General features: G+C 52.3%; 1 protein-coding gene across 3 annotated transcripts in view; it reads right to left on the bottom strand.

Moving 5' to 3' along the window:
- Window positions 1-21547, bottom strand: part of Spns3 (SPNS lysolipid transporter 3, sphingosine-1-phosphate (putative)) — a 50445-nt gene extending 28898 nt beyond the window's left edge. Inside the window, exons 1-8 of one of the 3 annotated variants that reach the window (XM_060387342.1) lie at window positions 21039-21547; window positions 17602-17667; window positions 13021-13157; window positions 11733-11884; window positions 11033-11099; window positions 9907-10055; window positions 9238-9390; window positions 2254-2443 (exon numbers count right to left, since the gene is read on the bottom strand). In XM_060387342.1, coding sequence (XP_060243325.1) covers window positions 2254-2443; window positions 9238-9390; window positions 9907-10055; window positions 11033-11099; window positions 11733-11884; window positions 13021-13157; window positions 17602-17667; window positions 21039-21249 — 1125 coding nt within the window. In that variant the 5' untranslated portion in view covers window positions 21250-21547. The remainder of the gene's footprint in view (window positions 1-2253; window positions 2444-9237; window positions 9391-9906; window positions 10056-11032; window positions 11100-11732; window positions 11885-13020; window positions 13158-17601; window positions 17668-21038) is intronic. The other 2 variants (XM_021657398.2, XM_060387343.1) reach the window with 2 other exon arrangements.
- Window positions 21548-22218: the final 671 nt, after the last annotated feature.

The raw sequence follows: 22218 nt of genomic DNA, 5'->3' as shown, positions 1-22218 counted from the left end.
TCAGTTTTCTAGTCTGTCAGATGAAATGAGAAAAACCTTCCCACAGCAATGTCAAGAGTCATTGAATGAGAGGAATGGCAGGCCTCTTTCAGTCTCCAGGAAATTCAGAGAAAATTCCCCTGTGCTGCCTAGTTTTATGTCAACTTGACAGAAGCTAGAGCCACCTGAGCCGCCTCCATCAGATCCAGCTGTGGGTAAGAGTGAAGGGTGTTTTCTCAGTCAGTGACCGATGCAGGAGACCCAGCCCACTGTGGGAGGCCCAGCCCACTGTGGGTGGGGACCTGAGCTAGGTCCTGGGTTCTGTATGAAAACAGACTGAGCAAGCCATGAGAACAAGCCAGGAAGCAGCACCTCTCTATGGCCTCTGCATCAGCTCCTGCCTCCAGGTTCCTCCTCTGTTTCAGTTTCTGCCCTGACTTCCTTCTGTGATGAACTGTGGCGTGGAAGTGTTAAGTGAAATAAAGCTTTTCCTCCCAAGTTGCTTTTGGTCATGGTGCTTCAACACAGGAATAGAAACCTGGAGACAGCCCCTGAAGAGGGCCCAGGTGCACCTGGAGGCTTCGGCAACAGAAAAAGATCTTTTGCCAACTGCCCCCCAGTGTGTCCAGGAGCAGGCTCCATATCAAGCCTGGAGTATTTTGGTTCTTTTTTTTTTTTTTCTTTTAAAAATGTATTTATTTTATGAGTATGCGTGTTCTATCTGCATTGTACGTACATCATGTGCATGCTGGTGTCCAGGAGGCCAAATCTGAGATGGCTGTGCCCCACCGTACGAGGGCTGGGAATTGAACCAGGTCTTCTGGAAGAATAGCCAGTGCTCATAATTGCTGAGCCTTCTATCTAGCACATGCAGAGTTAATATGAGGATTACAAAGATCAAACTCAGGTTGTCAGGGTTGGAAGCAAGTGCCTTCATCCACCAAGCCATCTTACCGGCCCACACGGCGTTTCTTAAAAGAGACTCTTTCTTGGTAGGCAGTGGTGGCACACGCCTTTAATCCCAGCTCTGGAGGCAGAGGCAGGGGGATCACTACTGAGTCCCCTTGGGGAACTCAGGGTGGAGTGCTAAAGGAAGCAGAGTGCACCACGGGAAAAGGAGAGCGACCAGGTGGGTTAGAAGGACAGCATGCAGGGAAGTCATGGAGGTCATGAGGGCAACCTAGCACTCACTACCCATAGGCCAGGCGTGTCCTGCTGGAGAGCTCACACCTGCCTGGAGGAATTAAGCAAGGTCAGAGCCACTCCAAAACCATAAAACTGTTCCCAGCCCTACCTCCTATCCCTCAGAAGGCAATGGCAGAAAAAACTCATTCTCAGGAACCCTTGTCCATTTTCTGCCATCCTTCACCTGCTCAGGCCTGCAGGAGTCCAAATCATGAGCAGTGGTGTCCATGGCAAAGGACTGAGCACTCCATGGGTCCCCAAGGGCAATTTTCTGGGCCTGGATAACCTCTGCTTTATTCAGAGGCAGAGTAGAAGCTGTGATTTAAGGGGAGCCTGACATTTTAAGTCCTCAAATGTGACTGACCACAACAGGACAGTCACCTGGACTGGTTGGAGAAGAGTAAAACCATCATTAGTTTACTCTCTGAGTCCAGCCAGCTCAGTGGACCAGATGCCTATGGGCAAGGGTACTGTGTCCAGCACCCAGGGGCAAAGCTGGTATTATCCTCCCAGGAACAGCAAGCCCTTCCCATTTGGCAGGACAGGGATGGGGAAGAAGGATGGGACATTGAATTATGACAGTATGCTTGATAGGATAATATGGGAACACTTTGGAGGAGGTGAATATGAAGGCAGGAAGAACAGAAGTTCAGACACATGAAGAGGAACAGTGCCCTCAGTGAACAGACACTAGCAAAGGCTGCAGCACACCTGTCCCAGGGGCCCAGATCTGGAAATCTTATGTTGGCCGTAATTGTCTTTCCAAGCAAGGTCTGAACCAGCCATGACCAACCTTCCTCAGCTGGAACTGGGGGAGCATTCCCAATGCCTCCCCATGCTTACACCACACCCTAGGGCAGATAAACACCCCCATCTCTACTCGAACTCCCAGCCAGTAGTATAGAGGGACTCAGTCCAAAGCCAGAAAAGAACTTGGGGTCAAATCTAGCCCTGGTCTTTTCTGGGCAGCCCCCTGTGAGCCTCTGTGTACTCACTAGAGAATCCATCTGGACTCATGCAGTAAGACACAACTTAGTGTGCGCCAGTGTTCACAAGGGCCCCTCCACTCCCAGCGGGGACCTCACTTACATAAGAAGCCACGAGGGTCCTTGAGGCCAGGATGAGAGCCAGGTAGAGGCAAGGAGCAGTGGCAAACAGACTGGAAGCACAGATGAGGGGCTCAGCCCTGGGGTTCACCTTCTTGTACCTTCTGGAGGCCTCTGCCCCCAGGATGACACCAATAATGCCCGTTGCGACAGTCAGTGCTCCAAAAATCAGGCTGATAGGAAAGAGCAAAGAGGACCAGGTCAGAGCCGCATTGCGTCCTCCTCCTGCCTCCAGGGCCAGGACACCTGACCCAGTTACAAGGCCGGATGCCGTGCAGCAGGAGACAAGCGCAGAACCGTCCGGGCATTGCACACATTCACCAGTTTTGTTGTTTGTTTTAGGGGCTGTTTGTTTGTTTGTTTGTTTGTTGAGATAGGGTCTTGCTATGCCTTGGCTCTCCTGGACTCACTTTGTAGACCAGCTGACTTTAACTCACAGAGATCCACCTGTCTCTGCCTCTTGAATGCTGGGATCAAAGCGTATGCTCCCATGCCTGCACATCCACTCTTGAATCATATCCGTCTACACCCTGGCCCCACATACCTTCCAAGCAGCCCCCATCAGCACTGCTTTCCTACCCATTCTTGTACCACTTCAACCCACCTATCTGATGGAGACCATCTCTCTGCACAGGCCCTCCGAAAGTGTTTCTTCAGACAGGATTGACGATGTTCCAACCGCACTCTGCCCAGCTCCTCCATGAGCTCTCAAACACCCAGAGGCCCAGCCCCTGCCCCTGGTCCTCAGGCCCCAGCTCTACACTCTTGCCCTCTGCCCTGCACCTTCATTCATTTCTTCATCTGGAACATTCTGCTGTTCCCTTGCTTGCTTTATTCTTAACTTTCCAAACTCCTATTCTGTCCACATGATTCTCACAAATATTCCCTCACTGGGGACACCATTCCCCAGTCTCTTGCTGGCTGCTTTATTTTCATTGGTCCCTGTAGCACTATCTACCATCCGTTCCCTGCAGATTCCTGAAAGCTATGAGCAGATCTGGTCTCCTTCCTGCTCTCTATGCTGGGAACGCAGAGCCTAGAACACAGGTGACACGTGCTAAGCAAATGAACTCTGACTTTCACCCAGAGTCCCAGACAGACAGATGCAAGGCCAAGAAGATGACGGCTGATGAGCCGACAGCTCCTAGACTCAGAGCCAGGATCTGCACAGATACTGTCATCCTCCTGCCCCACTCACGCTCCTTTTAAGGAAGTTTCGAAGCCTTACTGAGCAGTGACCAGAGTGGACTCAACAGCCGAGTCCAACAGCAGGCTCCCTGCTGTTCTCTCTCCAAGCCACTGGCCCACATGGCAGCCTACGGGACCGGCCCTGATGGCCGCCTTCTCTCCCAGTCCCTTACTCCCTTTGCACAAATGACACAATTCTCTGATCCTGTCTCATGGTTTCTGGCTAGCCTCTCTTCCTTGCTCTGCACTGTTCTCTGGAGCTCTGTGGCCCCAACACACACTTGCCTCCCCGAGTCATGCCCCCTCTCAGACACAAAAATTACAGTTATATGAGATAGCCAGCGCCCAACTATTACCCTCATGGGGGCTGAGGAGGATGGCTCAGTCAGTTAAGTGCTTTGTCATTCAGGTACAAAGACCTGAGTTTGTTCCTTAGCGTCAGCATACATGTCAGACAAGATGATGCCATGCTTTTATACTCCAGCACTGGGAAGGCAGAGACGGGCAGATCAGTGAGGCTTTCTGGCCAGCCAGCCCTGCCTAAAAATCAAGGTGGGCAGCTGCTGAGCTCTGACCTCCATATAACCCACCTACTCACGTAAAGTACATGACATGTGGGCTGGCAAGATTGCTGCCAAGCCTAGTAATCTAAGCTTGGTCCCCGTGCTCACATGGTGAAAGGAGAGAAATGACTATAGCAAGTTGTTCTCTAGTCTCCACACACATGTGAAAACACACACATGCACATACACATAAATAGTAACAGGGTATTTTATTTTATGTGTATGGGTGTTTTGCCTGCATATGTCTGTGCACCACATGCATTCCTGATGCCAGTGGAGGCCAGAGAGGACCCCAGAGCCCCTAGCACTAGAGTTAAAGACAGTAGTGAGCCACCATGTGGGTGCTGGGAATCAAACTCTGTCCTCTGGAGCAGCCAGTGTTCTTAACCACTGAGCCATCTCTCCAGCCCTTGTCACAATATTTAAAATAAAAAAAATTTTGAAAAGAATGTAGCCATGCAAGACCGGCAGCAGCAAACTGATTGGTGAGGCCCCAACAATCAACCTCTGGGAGCCGTCTATACCCAAGCTGAGAACCGATGGGGACACTCACGACGCAGCATGGAATGTGGAAACAGAGAAGCCCGGGGCTTGCCTCAGACTGCCTGGCGCAGCCTTTCCAGGGCAGGGCCAGAGCCCACCAGCTCTCTCCCACCAGGCAGACGTCTACGTTCCCCTGAGCAGCCTCCTCAGCCACACTCTGCCTCCAAGAAGTCAGATCTGAGTAAGTGGTGCCCATCTCTGAGCCAGCGGTGGTGGGTTCTGAAGATTGTCAAGAGGCAAGCTGATTAATCAGAAAGGCATCAGAGCCCATTCCCCACATGGCTCTGATGCCCGCAGAAAATATGCCTCAGCCTCTGAGACCTTCGGGCTCCCGCCTCCCAACACAGGGCCCTGTAACTCCACTTGCACACTCCCAGAGGTTGGACTCTCACTACCTGCCATGCAGCCATGCAGCTCCTCTGTGTCACTTCAGCTCCAGAGCTGGAGGTTCTCCTGTGGCTGCACAGGAAGCTCCCTGCCTGTGCTGGCTAAATTTTTGGTCAACTTGACACAGATAGATAAAGTCCTATGTATATCCGGAGGCCAGAGGACAACATTCCGCAACCTCGGCTAAGAGAATACCTCAATCAGATTAGCCTATAGGCAAGTCTGTGGGGCATTCTCTTTCTTTTCCCCAAGACAGGGTCTCACAATGTAGCTCTGACTACTGTTCTAGTACCCACTGTGTAGACCAGGCTGGCCTCAGACTCACAGAGATCCACCTGCCTGTACCTCCAAGTGTTGGGGTACCCACTATGCCAGGCTCTTTAAAAAAAAAATTGTTTGTTTTGTTGTTGCTTGTTTCTTGTTTTCATTATTTTGTTTTGTTTTGTTTTGTTTTGAGACAGGGTCTCATATTATGTAGCCCTGGCTGTCATGGAACTCACTATGTAAACCAGGTTAGCCTTAGACTCATACAGATCTGCCTCTCAAGTGCTGGGATTAAAGGCTTGCACCACCACTCCTGGCTTATTTATTGTTTGTGTGTGTGCTCCTGAGTGTATGTATGTGCACTGGTAACTGTGGAGGCCAGAAGACGGCGCTGAATCCCCTAGAGTTAAACACAGCTGTGAGCTGGCATGTAGGTGCTGCAAACCAAACCCAGCTTCTCTGCAAGAGCAGCAAGTGAACACTGAGCCATCTCTCCAGCCTCTGGCACTTTCTTGATCAAGGATTTCCATGGGAAGGAACTGGCCCACCCCAAGCAGGTGATCCTGAGCTGTGTAAAAAGGCAAGTTGAATGAGTCCTGGCGAGCAAGCCGGTAAACAGCACTCCTCCCTGGTTCTGCTCCAGCTCCTGCCTCCTCATCCCTGCCGGCATTCCTGCCCTGACTTCCCTCAATAATGGACTGTGACATGGAAGAGGAAGATGAAATAAACACTCTCTTTCCCCAGCGTGCTTTTGGTCGTGGTGTTTACAACGATAGAAAGCAAGCCTGGACCCTCCCGCGCATTCGGGGCTGATCCTAACCAAAGGGTTGTAGTAAGCCCAACACAAGGACTTCCGACATCCTTCCATGGCTAAAACTGTCACCTCACAAGACATTCCAGTCTAAACCCAGTGCAGTGGCGCACGCCTGTAATCCCAACACTCAGGAGGCAGAGGCAGGCAGATCCCTATGAGTTCAAGACTAGCCAGGTCTACAAAGCAAGTCCAGGACACCAAGAGAAACCCTGTGGGGGGGGTGGATATTCCAGTCTCTGGTGCCTTCGCAGATATGAAGGAGCTTTCCTGGGATGGCTACCCTCCCTCAGTCAGGTAAGCCCTAAAAGTCCTCCCCGCTCACTGGGCAACCTCCAGCCCAGAAGGACAATCATGTGACTTTGAAAGCAGAAATTAAGAGAGATGTGACCAAGAAATACTACTGATGACAAGGACTTAGGAGAGGCAAAGGCTCCACAGAACTCCAAGGAATATGACCCTGCAGACACCTCGATTTGGGCCCACTGGAAGTTCCACCTCTGAAATCACAACAAAACTAATTTCTGGGCTTTATGTTTTGTTTTTGAGAAAGGGTTTCTCTGTGTAGACCTGGCTGTCCAGGAGCTCACTCTGTAGGCCAGGCTGGCCTCAAACTCAGATTCCTCCTGCCTCTGCCTCCGGAGTGCTGGGATTAAAGGTGTGCACCACCACTTCCCAGTAAACTCTGGGTTTTTTAATTGGGCCTATTTAAGCACTGGGGCTGGAACCCAGGGTGTGTGCTTTAGCCTTTCCTTTTTTTTTTTTTTTTTTTTGGTAGAGCCTTGTGTGGCTCAGGCTACCAGGCTAACCGAACAATCCCTATGTAGCTGAGAATGGCCTTGAGCCATATACATATTTGCTTATGTGTGTGTGTGTGTGCATTCATGCATGCATCTGGGGCTGATCCTAACCAAGGGGGTTGTAGTCACCGCAACACAGGACTCCCTACCACTTCCAATCCTCAGAACGGCCATAGTGCACAAGTGGAGGTTGGGGGACAACTTGTTCCCAGTTCTCTCCTTCCACCAGGTAGGTTTCCAGGGACTGAAAATCAAGTGAGTCTTAATGGCACGTGCCTTTACCCTCTGAGCCACCTTGCAGGCTCCACCCCTGAGCTGGGTCCTCTCGCCGCCTCCTCCCAAGTGCTGGCACTAACGGTGTGGCCTGCTGTGCCAGGCTTGTGCAGGCTCCGCCCCTGAACTGGGTCCTCTCGCCTCCTCCTCCCAAGTGCTGGCACTAACGGTGTGTCCTGGTATGCCAGGCTTGTGCAATTCTGGAATTGAGTGCAGGGCTTGATGCACTCTAGGGAAGCACTCCACTGCCTGAGTCACATCCCCAGTCCAGGCCCACAGGTCCGCAGTTTTAGACCATTAAGTGTGTGGTCATCTACTGTACTAAGCACAAGAAACAAATATACCCACCAGTTCTCACACCAGTGGTGTGAAGGAGCATCAAGCCTGAGAGCAGATGCTGAGCAGACAGTGGCTCCTACAAGTGTCAGTTCCTGAGTGGACCATGGCCTCTTTGGGGCTGTTTGGTACTCCATCTTTGCCTCCAGAGAGACAATTGCACAGGGGAGCAAAGGCAAACCTCACATCTCTGTGTGCTTGTTCACAAGATTTCTCCGAGCACCTCCCATCGGCTGGGGGAGACTGACAGCTGGGGGGACCCTGTGCAAGCGACTGGCAACACCAGACAGTCTTCAATGGCAGCAGGACCTGGGCTTCAGCCAGCTTCGGCGTCAGGTAAGTGTGAATCCGGCTATTGCCTGTTAGCCTCGCGGCCTTAGACAAGCCACTTAACCGTGTGACCCCACCTCGTTTGTAACTCAGAGGCAGTGGGAATGCCTTCCTCTGCATAGAGGTTCTTTATGGAAAACTCTTGGCACAAGCCTGAAACAAACATTTGGCACTGGAGGTGTGGCTCAGTGATAGAGCCCTTGACTAAAATCTGCCAGCAAGAGGCTAGGAATGTGGCTCATCAGTGGAGCATTTGCCTAGAATTCACCCCAAAGAACACTTGCCTAGAATGTGCAAGGCCTTGGGATCACTCCTCAGAATGGCAAAATAATAATTCTCATCATTAATAAATAGTGATGAGAAAAGGATAGGAAAGTATGGGCAGAGTCGCACTGGGGCAGAAGCACAGACATTCTGGCCACCACACCAGTTCCCTCTGGACATCAGGGAGTAAACCTGAGGCAGAGAAAGGCTGGAGAAGAGGAAACAGAAGTTGGTGTGATCAGCAGAGAACCAAGCAGAGGGAAAAGGGGGGCTTTCGAGGTCCGAGGAGGGCATGGAGAAATGCACAATGGTGAAGAGCACCGGCTGCTCTTTCAGAGGACCCGATTTGGGCCTCAGCACCCACATGGCCCATTACAATCATCTGTAACTCCAGTTCTGGGGGTCTGATGCCCTCTTCTGGCCTCCTCAGGCACTGTATGCATGTGGTGCACAGTATATGCTAGCAAAATACTCGTATACATAAATTTTAATTTAACAACTTTAAAAAAAAGTCCAAGAAACCAGCAGGATCAAATTTGAAAAAGGATACAGGAGAGAAAGCATGCCACTAGGGGAGGGAGCAAGAAATTGGGGTATCAAGAAGGAGGAAAGACAAGGGAGGTAGGCCTAGATGTTTTTAGGTCATCAGGAGGTCACTGGAGTCTTTGGAGAACCTGGCTAGGGACAGCAGAGGAGCCCAGCAGAGCCAGTAGAAGTGAGGTGACACCTCTAAGAGACCCCTCCCATGCTTCTCCTAGGGGTCTAGATGCACTGGTGGAGCAGAGAAGAATGAGCACATCCTGACATCCCTAAGCCAGACACATGAAGAATCTTCCCAGTGTCTCAGTTTGCAATCTGTAAAATGGGGTGACAATTGAGTACCATCGAAAGACGAAGGGTGATCACCCAAGATTCCTGTCATCCCCTGAAGACCCACAGAAGCCTCACATTTGTTTCCCTCTGGTGCCTTCTGAACCCCCACAATATCCACAGGAGTAGGAAGACAGGGATTCCAGCACCCAGAAAAGCCAAGGAAGATGTCTGTGGCCACATAGAACAGCAGACTCAGTCAGAGCTGGACTGTTGGCCTGCCCCTGGGTCCAAAGCTCAGCCACCTTCACAGACTGTCTGGAAGGCTGGGCATGGGGCCCACATCCTCCCAAGAACTGCCCCCAGAAAGGCCTATGTGCCCTCTGGCCTGTCCTCACCTGTCCTGGCTGCCACACGGCTCCTGGAAGCAGGGAGACTGTAGCCCATGGACCACGCGAGCTTCAAACAGAAACTTAGGTGCCCAGAAGCCCAGAGCTCCGGTCACAAAAGCTATGGCCGTCACCCCAAGGGTTGAAAACACAAAACTCCAGCTGCAAGAGAAAGTGTCTTAGCTGAAGCCAAGATAAGGCCAGGACTATAAGGGCCTGGCCACTGCCCCAGGCAAGCAGTATCCAGCTTCCCTAATGTTCTGAGCTGCCCTCACGCTCCATGCTGCAGTGAGTCATGAGGCCTGGAGCGAAGTGAGGAGCGCCTGTCCTGCTTCCCTTCAGGACAGCTGCCAGTGAGCTGCCGTGCAGCTTAAAGAGGTGGATAGCAAACTCCAGCAGCCTGGGGAAGCAGGAGGGTCTGGAAAAATATGTCCACTGGATAAGGGAACACAGCACAAGCAAGGCTAGAGCTCACACAGCCTGCCCTACTGTCAGCCATATTCCTGCCACATGCAGAGGGGACCAAGTAACGGAGGGGCATCTCAGTAAGAGTAGAACTCAGGGAAGGAAGAAGGCCTCGAACACCAAGGTCACCCTAGAGTCAGAGAGATGGAGGTTGGAGTTGTTGGGCCAGAAAGAGGTTTCTTAGGACTGGCAATAGAGAGCAGGGACACTTACTTTCTTCCCAAGTACCTGACATCCTCACACCAGCTGCTCCTAGGAGCCCCCACAGCCACTGCTTCCTGCTTCTCAGCTGCTCCTCGGGGTAGGTCTGGAACCAGCAAGACGAGCAGAACCAAGGCCACAACATCCAAGCAGGGCATGATCTAGGAAAGGAGGGCCGGGGAGCTCAGCGCCAAAGAGCCCAGAGGGCAGGAGATGGCCGGCCGCAGGTCTGGCCTCCAGGTGAGCCTCGGGTCCCATGTGCCGGCTATACATACAGCCGGCACCTACTGTGACCTACGCAACCAGGCACCTAATGGTCTCCTTTGTACCTAACTAATGTCCTCCTGCCCAGTACAAACTCTCCTCTACTGGGACCAGGAAGCCCAAGATGGTTGAAAATGGGAGCTCAGACCACTGGGTTCTCACAAGCCCTCTTCCTGGCTCTGCCACACCAGGCCTCTCTGTCATTTTTTCCTAGCATCCCTGCCCATAGGACATGGATCTCACTCCCTACACCCTGGGGAAGCTTCAAACAGCTCGGACTATGAAAAGGCTCCTGCTCAAGGCAATCAGCCTGGATTTCTTGAAGCCCTGTCCTGGCCCAGGCCTCTTTCTCTGCCTTCCACGGCAGTTCAGCAGAGATCTGCCTGTAGGAGCAAGGCCCAGCCGCCTCTGCTACCCACTTGCTTCCTCTTCTGAGTGGTCCATGTCCCTTCTAATGAGAGCCACTGACCAGCAGAGCCTCCCAGATGTTCTCAGTTGTCCTGACTGCATTTTTCAAGTCACCCCAGATGGCAGTCCTTAAGGCTGCTGTGCCTGGCCTGGGACCTTCTAGTCCATGCCCAAATAATTCTTACGAGTCCACAGGTAGCTTTAACTTTTACAGCAAGACAGGCCGAAGTCCCAAAGAGGATGGCAACTTGCTTAAGGCCACGCAGCCAGCAAACTGAGCAGCTGGGATTTGACCCCAAGATCACAATTTCCAAAGCCCATGTTCCTCATGAGGGCCCAATTGGCCAGTAGCCAACACCCCCAATGGCGCCAGGTACTATGCCAAATGGCTAAGGCCACAGGCCAATGGAAAGTCCCAGCCGCCCCAGGGGGTAAAAAGGAGGAACAAAAAGGAAGTGAAACTCACTCGGAGGGCCCAACGCCAGTTCCCTGTCAGCTCCGCCACAGCCGACCCCAACACATAGCCCAGGCCACTGCAACGGTGGGGGAGAGAGATGGTAGTGAGGGGTGGAAGGCAGGGCCCAGGGCTGGCTGACTAGAGGGACCTGGCTATCCTGCCAGGAAGACAGCTCTCTGCAGCCTCAGAGCCTGTTCCCTGAGAAAGGCGCCTGGTTTGGCCCCTAGTGACCGCTGGCTCCTAGCCCAGGCCCTGTGCCATTCCCTCCATATAAGGATCTGCATACCCCACCATGAAACCCACCCCCAGTGTCCAAAGCCCAGCCCAGAGTCAGGCAGGGTCAGGAAATGAGGGTCAGTGCTCAGGGGCCTTTCGGTAGGGCTGCAAAGCACACTTCCTCACTAGTCTCCCGGAGCTGCCCTCCCCAGTGGGCCACACTGTCTCTGCACACCGCTTCTGGGAGTGCACTGACCTTCAGGGGCATAGTTGTCATCTCTAGCCTCCCGCAGCCCACTGAGTGACAGCCTTGTCCTGATTGACAGCCAAGGAAACAAGCTCCGCAGACTCAGTGGTGTAAGGAAGGAGTAATGATGAGATTCAGATCCCAGCCCTCCTGCTTTGAGAGTTCCTATGTCCAGCACAGCCCCTATTCTGTTTCCTTCAGCCTCAGTTTACCTCTTGGGGAAGTGGATCCAGGAGTGATACCAACCTTCCAACAGGGATGAAGATATAAAAGACAGCCAGTACACAGGTCCGCTGGTCCTTCACGAAGAGGTCACCCAGGACTGTGGGTGCGACGGTGGAGTAGCTTGCTGCACCGATACCCACGAACCCCCGGGACAGGAAGAAGAGCCAGGAATACTGGACAAACCAGCATAAGACCATGGTGAGGTACAAAATTTTCCCATGGGACGAGGGGCCAAAGGATGTGTCAGAGGGCCAAAAGGGATCTCATGACGAAGGCCCACAGAGAAGGAGGTAGAAACCAGGGGTGCAAGCATCCCTCCATCCTGGCTCCAGGCTCCCAAAAGCACGTGTGTCCCTCCTGGTGCTTATTGCCACTGCCTGTACAGAACATAGCAGAACCCTTCCTCTGGCTGTCGCTGTTAGGAGGAGCAGTTTCTCAAGACAGTGCCTGTTATACCAGCCTCCCCCGACCCCCGACCCCCAAAGAGCCCACCTAAGAGGGAAGTGAAATGGAGGGCCAGGAAGCCTCCTGTTAAGAAAGTCTAACAGGCTAGGCATAATGGTACACATAATCCGAAGCACTAGGGAGGCAGAGGCAGGCAGATGTCTGAGTTCAAGGCCAGCTTAGTCTACAAAGCAAGTTCCAGTGAAGCTAGGCTACATAGAGAAACTCTATCTCAAAAAAAAAAAAAAAAAGAGGAGGAGGATGAGGACCAGGAGGAGGACAGAAAGAGAGAAAAAAGAAAGAAAGAAAGAAAGAAAGAAAGAAAGGAAGGAAGGAAGGAAGGAAGGAAGAAAGAAAGAAAGAAAGAAAGAAAGAAAGAAAGAAAGAAAGAAAGAAAGAAAGAAAGAAAGAAGGAAATGTCTAATGGGCCAGGTGGATGTGGTGATTTCAGCACTTGGGAGGCAAAGACAGGCAGATTTCTGTGAGTTCAAGACTAGCCTCTTCTACATGAGGAGTCCAACCCAGCTAGAGGTACATACCATCTCAAAAACAACAGTCAGGTGTGATGGCACAAGCCTTTAACTCCAGCACTCAGAGCAGGAGCAAGCAGATCTTTGTGAGTTTGAGGCCAGTGTGTTCCAGGACAGCCAGAGCTATATAGTGAGAACCTCTCTTGAAAAAGTTAAAACAAAAACGCAAAACATGTCTAACGGCCGCCTTACTCGGGATTAGAGGCTGGACCACAGCTCCTGGCCCTGGCAGTACAATCCCACTGCTGGTTTGGGCCAGAAGGAAGCTCTGAGGCAGCTGGATGAGGGAGGAAGCAGATGGGGAAGCAGGGACTGGGCAGGGATGTGGGCCCTACCTGGGAGGAGATGAAGGAGCTGCAGAGGCCAGCCCCTGACCACAGCAGGATCCCGAAGCTCAGCGTGGCCTTGCGGCTGTGGCGGTCACCCAGATAGCCAAACACAGGCGCAGACACCAGCAGGCAGCCGATGAAGCCTGGAGGAGACACAGGGGCAGCCTGGATCCTCCAAGAGGGTGGCTGGGCAGACAGCCCTGCTGGCCCAGGGAAGAGCCTGGCACAGATGCCACAAGCTGGCACCTTGGCAGTGGGCCCAGGGCAAAGAAGGAAGAGATAAAAAGTTGTCTTATATTCCTGGTCCATTATACAACCCATGGATGGCCAGAGTGTACGGCACTGATCAGGGGCCAAATCTCAGCTCTGCCTCATGCTGTTTTGTGGCCTCTGAGCATCACTCCAGTCTTGGGAACCTGACACTCTCCTTCAGACAGCAGGAAAGGAATGTAGAGCCACCAGCACAGAGTGGCTGCTAGCCTTCCGGATATGCGAGAGTTCATAACTTCTATGAGCTTGCTGCAGGAACCAATCTGTCACTCATACACCTGATGCTGGCAAGAGGAAAGAGATGTCAGCCCTTTAGACCAGCAGAGAACGAACCTGAAATAAGCACATGGACTACAAATCAGTGATGATGCAGGAGGCGGGGACAAGAGCTGGTGTGACTCAGCGCACACACTGGACGCCTGTCTCTAAACCAAGATCTCGTATAGCTTCGGCTGGCCTTGAACTTGCTGAGTAGCCAAAAAAAACCTTGAGCTTCTGATCTCATGTCTCCACACCCCACTTTAAGGCATTGCTGGGGACAGAACCCAGGGCTGTGTGCACCCTGCACAAGCACCTTACCAAGCGAGCTACATCTCCAGCCTTCTGTACTGCCACAAGCCAGGCACAGTGCATGCTTGTAATTCCAGGACTCGGAGGCCGAGACAAAAGGACCAGAAGCTCAAGGGCAACCTGGGTTAGACAGCAGGGCCTTGCACAAAAACAAGGGGCCAGCTGAGAGGCCTCAGTAAGTAAAGGTGCCACCAAACCTGACCACCGAGGTCAATCCCCAGGAACCACATGGTGAAAGGACAAAATCAACTGCAAACTGTGCTCTGACTCCACACTCACACTGTGTCTGACTCCACACTCACACTGTGTCTGACTCCACACTCATACTGTGTCTGACTCCACACTCACACTGTGTCTGACTCCACACTCACACTGTGTCTTATGCATGCGCATGCATGCACTCAACACACAAAATGTAATGTTTCTTTTAGGTTTTTAAAACTTTTATTATTTTGTATGTATGGGCGTTTTCCCTGCATGTAGGGATGTGCATGTCTTGTCTGCAATGCCCGCGGAGGCCAGCAGAGGGCGCGGGGCCCCTTGAACTGAAATTACAGATGGCCGTGGACTATGCTGGGGAGCTGTGTCCTCAGAAGAGCAGCCAGTGCTCCTAACTGGTGGCCCGCTGTTCAGCCTATAACATTTTTAAAGGCTGTGTTTGCGCTTCTGTGAGAACAAAAGACCTGGCTAAGGGTTTGCCCAGCTGTGTGGCACATGGATAAACTCAAGTATGATTTCTGTGTCTAAAAGAAAATCTCCTTCTCCCTTGGAGGATGGCGAGTCCTGGCCTCCAAGTTGGGAGAGCTACCAGGTAGACAAATGGAGACCTGGAACCCCACTCTCTCCTTCACCTTATCCACCATCAAAGAGCCAAGACCTTGGAGGACCCCAACCTGGGACGCCGTTCACCAGCCACAGCTGACTGACATTTCCGGCACCTAGTGACGAATGCCCGGCTCAGGTCCCGGTCCCTCCCACAATCCCTCACCTGCTGTGCCACTAGGTTAAGCAATGTGCAATTGTGGAAATGAGGCCGCTTTTGACCTACAAAACCAGCAACTTAATATGGTTCAACCTAATGCTCCACAGAGAGTGATCTCCGATGTCAATGCTGTTTGAAATTTTAATAGCTACTTCCAAAATAGGGCTCCAAAAGGGCCCTATCAATTTACACTTGCATAGGTGCACATTGGAACTCTTGCCACCACTTTACATGAGCTAGAATTTTATTTTTGTCTGTGTAATGAAAAACAAATGGTATCTCGCTGCTTTTATTTCATTTTATTTTTTGAGACAGGGTCTGAGGCCCAGGTAGCCCCTTCTCCCTCTGTAACTGACAATGGCCTCAATTCCTCCTCCTGCCTCCACACACTGGTGCTCCACCCCCAGTGCTCTCCGTGATATTTTAGTTCCTTTCTTCTGTTTGAGACAGGGTCTCCCTTTGCAGCCCTGTTTGGCTTGGAGCCCTCTGTGTAGCCAGGCTGGCCTCGAACTCATAGAGGTCCACCTGCCTCTGCCTCCTGGCGTGTGTGCACCGGTCCCAGTTCATGATGTTATTACAAATCTGTGGGGTTTTTCATTCCCTCTAGAACTATTTATTCCTTCATATGCTGCCAGTTGACATTTTAAATGTTTTTATTAACCAGGCATGAAAGCACACATCTGTAGTCTCACCTCTGGAGAACTAGAAACAGGATGGATCAAGAATTCACCATTACTCTTGGCTATACAGTGAGTTCAAGGTCAGCCTGAGTTACACAAGACCTTATCTTGTGGATCAGAGTTAAGAGCGCTTGTCGCAAAAGCCTCAAGTTTGATTCCTAGCACCCACATCAGGCAGCTCACACATTCTGTGACTCCAGTTCCAGAGACTCCAATCCCTTCTTCTGACCCCCGAAGGCACTAGGCACACACACAGTACACACACACACATGCAAGCAGGACGTCACACACATGAAATAATAACAAACCTTCAAGAATAGATAAAGCTGGGCATAGTGGCATAGACCACTGGTCCAGCACTTGGGAGGCAGAAGCAGGAGGACGACAGGGAGTCTGAGGCCAGATCGCTCTACACTGGGAGTCCAGGTCAGCCCATGCTACGTAATGAAACCTTGCCTCAAAAAGCCAAACAGAATAAAAGTAAATACACCTTTAATAAAAAATAAAGAAAACACTTGTAGCTGAAGTTCAAAAAGCAATTACATCCACACTGACCATGCACAGACGTTTTTCCTTTTTATAAGCCCCTAAATGAAACACTGTGACAATGGTTTACATAGATTTATGTTAGTATCCCGAGTCATCTGCAGATGACCTGAATGGAGAGGGAGATGTAATAGGGGATCTGTGAACACTAGGCTTTTCTTTTTTTCTTTTTTGCTGTTATTTTGTTTTGTTTTTTTGAGGCAAGGTCTCTGTATACAGTCCTCAGCTGTCCCAAAACTCACTCTGTAGACCAAAGTAGCCTCAAACTCACAGAGATCTACCTGTCTCTGCCTCCTGAGTGCTGGGATTAAGGGTGTGTGCCACTGCACCCAGGCACTCCGCCTTCTTATTTTAGACAGGATCTGTCACACTGTGTAATAAATCCTGGCTGGCCTGAAACTCACTAGGTAGGTCACACTGGCCTGGAATTCTTGAGCCTTTTCAGACTGAGCAGCTATAGGGGTCCTGGAACTGGTCCCCAGAAGATACTGTGGGATGACTTTATTTTTGTTGACAGCATCTCCATCAGGAACTCTGAGGGGCAGATGGAGTTCAGTTTACGGGAAAGGCCTGCCATGAAACCCAAGCGGGAAAGTAAGCATTGCTTTGCCAAACTAACCCATGAAATCAGACAGTGTGGCTTGCCTTTAAAACTAAAAGCAGGCTGTTAACAACTATCTCAGAGACTACGATCTCATTTCTGAAGTTGAATTCATAGATAAGTAGCAGACAGCCGTGAACAGAGCTGCTAGATAACGCTTGGCTCCTTTCCAGGGGGGAGTGGCGTGGTGGGAAGATCACAGGAACATGTCTGTGAGTGAGCACTCTGTGCCCCGGCCTTCCTGCGAGGAGCACGTGAACGCAGCTCCTCTTTCCACTTCAGACAATGGACAGGTGGTTGTGCGGGAGTGGGGCAGGGGCGGGAGACAATGGCAAAGGGCTTTGTTCCAGCCCGCTCACGTTAGGAAAATGACAGGCAGTGTTGACTCAGTGTTCCTAGGGGGTCCCTGTGCCTAGTTTGAGAACCTACTACAAAACGGTGTGACAATGGGCAGTTGTAGGGGCCAGGTTACAGAGAAGAGCCCCAGTGTGCATGAGGTGTCACGTGCTATGACCATGGGTGTCCCTGTCCACATACACATAGGCTTGCACTTATCCATGCTTGTATGGAAGCTTAGCCTATGTTTCATGATCCCACAAGCCACCCTTGGAATGGGGCTGCTCCCTGACGATGGATTAGGAGGTTCTCTGTGGCCATTCTGCGTCCACCTGAGAATGAAGGACTGCCTCTTGGTGAGCTTCTAGCTGGATTTCTCAGCTCTGTGAGAGAAAAGCACACACTGGGGTTTCTTGTTTCTCTATGGACTGCTCGGCTGAGCTGCAAGCAGAACGGGAACTGGGAACGCTTAGGGGCCTTCCCCAGCCTGTCTCCCCCAGTGCACCCTGCAGCTGACTCCAGCCCAGCTTTCTCCCTCCAGAGACAGGAGCTGGAGCCAAAAGGGCCCTCTGGGAGTCCAGGGTCTAGGACTTGTTCCTTACCTGTCTGCAGCAAACCAGCATGGCTGTCACTGATGTGAAAATACTTCTGGACATCCAGTAACACTCCTGGGGACAGATGGACAGTGTTAAGGAAACAGGACATAGCCTGCTGGCCCGAGGCTGCTTCTTCTGACACTGGGCAGGCCCACGTGAGCAGCACAGCACAGGACATAGTAGCTGGGCCCACTGCCCTCGTCTCTCCCTGCCTGTAAACCACACAGCAATGGCAAAGCAGCAGAAAGTAAAAAGATGTCTACACTGAGCACACAGGAAAGCCAGGCATGGCAGCACTTACCTGTAATCTCAGCACTCAGAAGGTGGAGACAGGAGGATCAGGAGCTGGAGGCCAGTATAGACGTCAAAGCCAGCCTAAGCTACATGAGACCCTGAATGGGGGAGCCAACACAGGCTTCGCTGCCAAGGCTGTCTAGCTGTAAGAGCAGGGACTGCAACTCCGACAGAGGCAGCTCCACACCCAGCATCACTCCACGTGGGGCTCCTCAGACTGTCCCACCACATGAAGCCCTATGTCCACCTCTCCAATAGCCAGCAGCAGCCAGTGGATGAAGATCAAAGAACGAAAAGCACCAGGTAGGAGAGTTTATTTATTCATCTACTTTGAGCCCAATCACGAAAGCATCCAAACATACATATCTGCACATCCTTCTTACCTGGAAAATTATCATTTTGAGAAAAGACAATTCTCACATAGCCCAGGCTGGCCTTAAGTTCTGTATGTAGCCAAGGATGACCTTGAACTTCTAATACTCCTGACCCTATCCCAAGTACTAGGATTACAGGTGTGTGTCATACTGCTTCTGGGTGCTGACGGTGGGACCCAGGGCTCCACACGTGCCCAGCTGCCTCCCGGCTGCTACATTCTCATCCCTTTCTCATCTTCCGGTGACACCAGAGGCATAATTATTGCAAAGAAAAATAAGCAGCATAAGTTAGTGTAAAAAACAGGTACCCAAAAGTCCTCGGAGTATGCTTGTTTCCATTCTTAGGAGAGAGTCCCCGCGGCCCTGTCTTTCATGACCTCCACCCTTAGGTTGAAGGTGAATGACACCTCTTGTTTCCCAGCGGAAGAATCTTCAGTGCCGCACCACTGCCTAGGCCCAACAGCCAACAAGTGCCTCCCCCGACCCCCCACATACACACACACGCACGTGCACGCGCACGCACACACACACACATACATACAAACACACACATGCACACACTCACGGCCAGTTTCACTTCTCCAAGTCTTCATTCTCTGAGGTGACCACAGCCAACAGAAGTCCCAGGGGGGAAGTGACCTGGTGGGCAGGTCTTGGGGTCTGACAGCTCCACTGGGGGCCCTGAAGGCAAAGAGAGACAGAGACAGAGACAGGCATAGAGTCAGAGAGACAGAGAGACAGACAGAGAGACAGAGAATGCTGCAGGCTAAGAGAGAGAGTGGGCAAAGGCTCAGAAGACTGCCAGTGACCCTTCACAGCAGCCCTTTGCTTTTCTCCCCTCCTGCTTCTCCAAGCCCCCGCCCCGGCCTATACTAAGGCCCTGCTTCCTCACTGCCACCTGAGCCCCTTCGGAAGCCCCAGCTGAACTCCCCAGCTTTTCTTGCATCTTTCAAAGTCTCAAATCCTAGTATATTCTCCCACTTAAGTTTTTCTCCCATGGTCCCCATTGCCTGGACCAGAAAGTACATGCTCAGGCTGGCATCCAAAAAGCCTGCGACCTCACCCCAAACATCCTCTGGGGAGTTATTTTCTGCTTTCCCTCCCTCTTGCCACTTCTGAGCAGTGCACTCACTGCCTTGGTTCACCTCGCTCTGACCCCTGCCCTTCCAGCCATCCCAGTCTCCGAGGCCAGGCCGGGCACTCCCCCTCTGTGAGCTCTGTAGTCCTCAGGGCTGCTCTGCTGACACTCTCTCCACTCTGTCTCACTTCAGACTAAGCCCCTCTGAGTTCCTCAAAGACACAGCTCTGCTCTGGTAATGCTGCAGCCTCCAGACTCTCATCCATTCCACAGAGGTTCCCGGCTAGTCTAACATCTGGCTTGGGCATGGCCAGTAGCTGCAGGTGCTCCCCAGGCTGCCTGGCTCCTGTACTCCCCAGGCTGCACCAGCCCCTGCCTCTCTGCCTTGCATGGTCATTATTGGTAAGCTACTGGTCCCTGCAGTAGGAAGCACCTTCTGAGTTCCTCCGGGGTCCACAGGGAGGTCCTGCTCACCATGCTCACCCAGGAACACGTGGATGATGGAAAAGAAAGGTCAGCTACGTGTTGCGCCTGTATCTCAGCACTTGGGAGACAGAGTGGGAAGATTGGGAGCTCAAGCTCATTTTCAACTACAGTGAATTCAAAACCAAGAAAAGAGACATTAGCCAGTCAGGAGGGTGCTCATCCAGCATACACACAATCCTGAATCAGTCCTAGAACTACACGCTGCTGTGGTGGCCTGCAATCCCGCTCTCAGGGCTGAAGGTCACACCTGCAATCCCGCCCTCAGGGGTGAAGGCAGGGATATCAACTGTTCAAGCACACCTGCAGCTACACAGTGAAGGTGAGTCTCGCCTGCGCTACTCAAGGTCCTGCCTCAAGAAAGAAAAGAGGGCTGGCCAGGTGGCTCAGCTTGTGAACACATTTGAGCTCAAACTCTGGTTTCAAGGAAAGATGAAGAGAACGGGCTCCACCGAGCTGTCCTTGACCACCACACAAGCACCTGGACATGGTACATGTCCACATGTGTGCATGCACACACACACACATCTGCAAACACACATGCACACACATACATACTTACACACAAGTATACACACTCACACATGCACACACCCATGTGCACGCACACGCAGATACACACACAGATACGCACATACATAGATACACATATACACATACACGTTCACACGTGTGCACACACACACACACACACACACACTGAAATATTTTTAAAGAAAGGGCTGAGTGTGAGCTGCTGAAGGAATGAATGAGTAAATGAATGAATAACTGACTAGGTGGGAAAGGCAAGTGGAGCCCAGTCACCAAGGAATGCGTAAGTGAGAGAACAGAGGTGCGGGTTGTGCCCTGTTTTCTGTAGGAGGAAGGCACACTGCGCGAGGCAGGCCACCAGCCGATTGCTCCAGAAACAGTCAGGAGGAGCGGTCCTCCCTGGGGAGCGGAGCCGGGAGCCCGGCCTCACCACCTCGCCTGGCTCATCCTGAACCCGAGGCCTTCCTGCGGAGCACAACCCCATCGGTCTGCGCCCGCGTTCGCGCCTGCCACCCGCATGGTGTGCCCCACTCCGGCCTGGGACCGCTCAGGAGAGGCTGGTGAAATCAGAAGTGTGCTTCAGGAGAAGAAAAGGCGCTGGGAGGAGAGCCGCTAGGCCCGCAGTCGCGGTTCTGCAGAGTGGGGGTACGGGAGATGCCGCCCAGGCCACCCACCCTCCTCACCTGGGATGATGAACCAGTTCATGTAGTTCAGAAGGTTGATGTAGCAGAGGACAGCAGCAGCCAAGAGTGCTCGCCAGCGGGGCAGGCTCCCGGGGGCAGATGTGGAGGGAGGCCGACACCCATCTGAGGCCAAGGCCCCGTACTGCCCACCTGGGCTCGGGGCCTGGCTCTGGGGCCCCCCTGTCGGAGGACTGACACACTCTGTGGACATTCCAGACAGTGCCAGATGCAGCTTCTCAGCCGGGACGGGCGTCGGACAACGCCACCTCAGCTCGGGCCCCAAGGCACTTCCTGTGGCTCCAGCCTCCCAACCTCAAAAGCCTTTAACTGCTGGTCATCTTATCGCAGGCTCTTGCTGAGCACGCTTGCAACCGTGCTGCTGGAATTTCATCACCTCCAAGCCCCGTTGGGGAAACAGGGTCTCGCACTGGTGGTTGGATAACTCTGGCCCCCTATCTAGCCTGTGGCTGCAGAGCTGCAGTGAGAAAGGGAAGCTCCTGCGACAGGAAACGAAAGGAGTGTCCCCAGGCCCTGCTCACTGCAAACTGGCCTGCCTATGCAAGCAGGCCATGGACTGTGAGCAGGCCGTGAACCAGGTCAGATACAGAGGGTGGTGTCGGCTGGGAGACCACTGGGCTATGGTAAGAAAACTGCCAGAGGAGCAAGATAACAGCCGAAGCTGGAAACACAGGCAGCTTACGTAAAACCGGCGGGGCTGGCCAGACGGCTCAGCTGTGAAAGCACCTGCCACCACGCCGGCCTACGAATGTCTGATCCCCAGAGCCCGTACTGGTGGAAGGGGGAACTCCACAAGGTTGTCCTCTGACCTTCAAACATAACGCGTACCATGGCACACACGTTCAAGTGCAGGTACAGGAGCGCTAGCTCTCTCTCTCACTCTCTCTCACACACACACATTTTGACGTTGACTTTTAACAAACCTACTTTACTTAGGGTTATTAAACGCTTCTACCTCCCTTCCGCTCCCCAACACTAGGTAGGAGGGAAAGAAGGTTAGGAGGACAGGGGTCAGAGTTCTCTCTGCAACTTCCCGCTGGGTAGGCTCATACGATTCCTTAGGGGCAAGACGGAGACCAGTCGTCCAAAAATCCAGAAGTCCAGGTGAGCATCAAATCAGCAAGCAGTCCTCCTCCAGGCAGCTGCGCCTCCTTCCTCTGTC

The sequence above is a fragment of the Meriones unguiculatus genome, chromosome 7, assembly GCF_030254825.1.
Source record: "Meriones unguiculatus strain TT.TT164.6M chromosome 7, Bangor_MerUng_6.1, whole genome shotgun sequence".
NCBI lineage: Eukaryota > Metazoa > Chordata > Mammalia > Rodentia > Muridae > Meriones > Meriones unguiculatus.
This window is presented reverse-complemented; position numbering and strand designations above follow the sequence as displayed.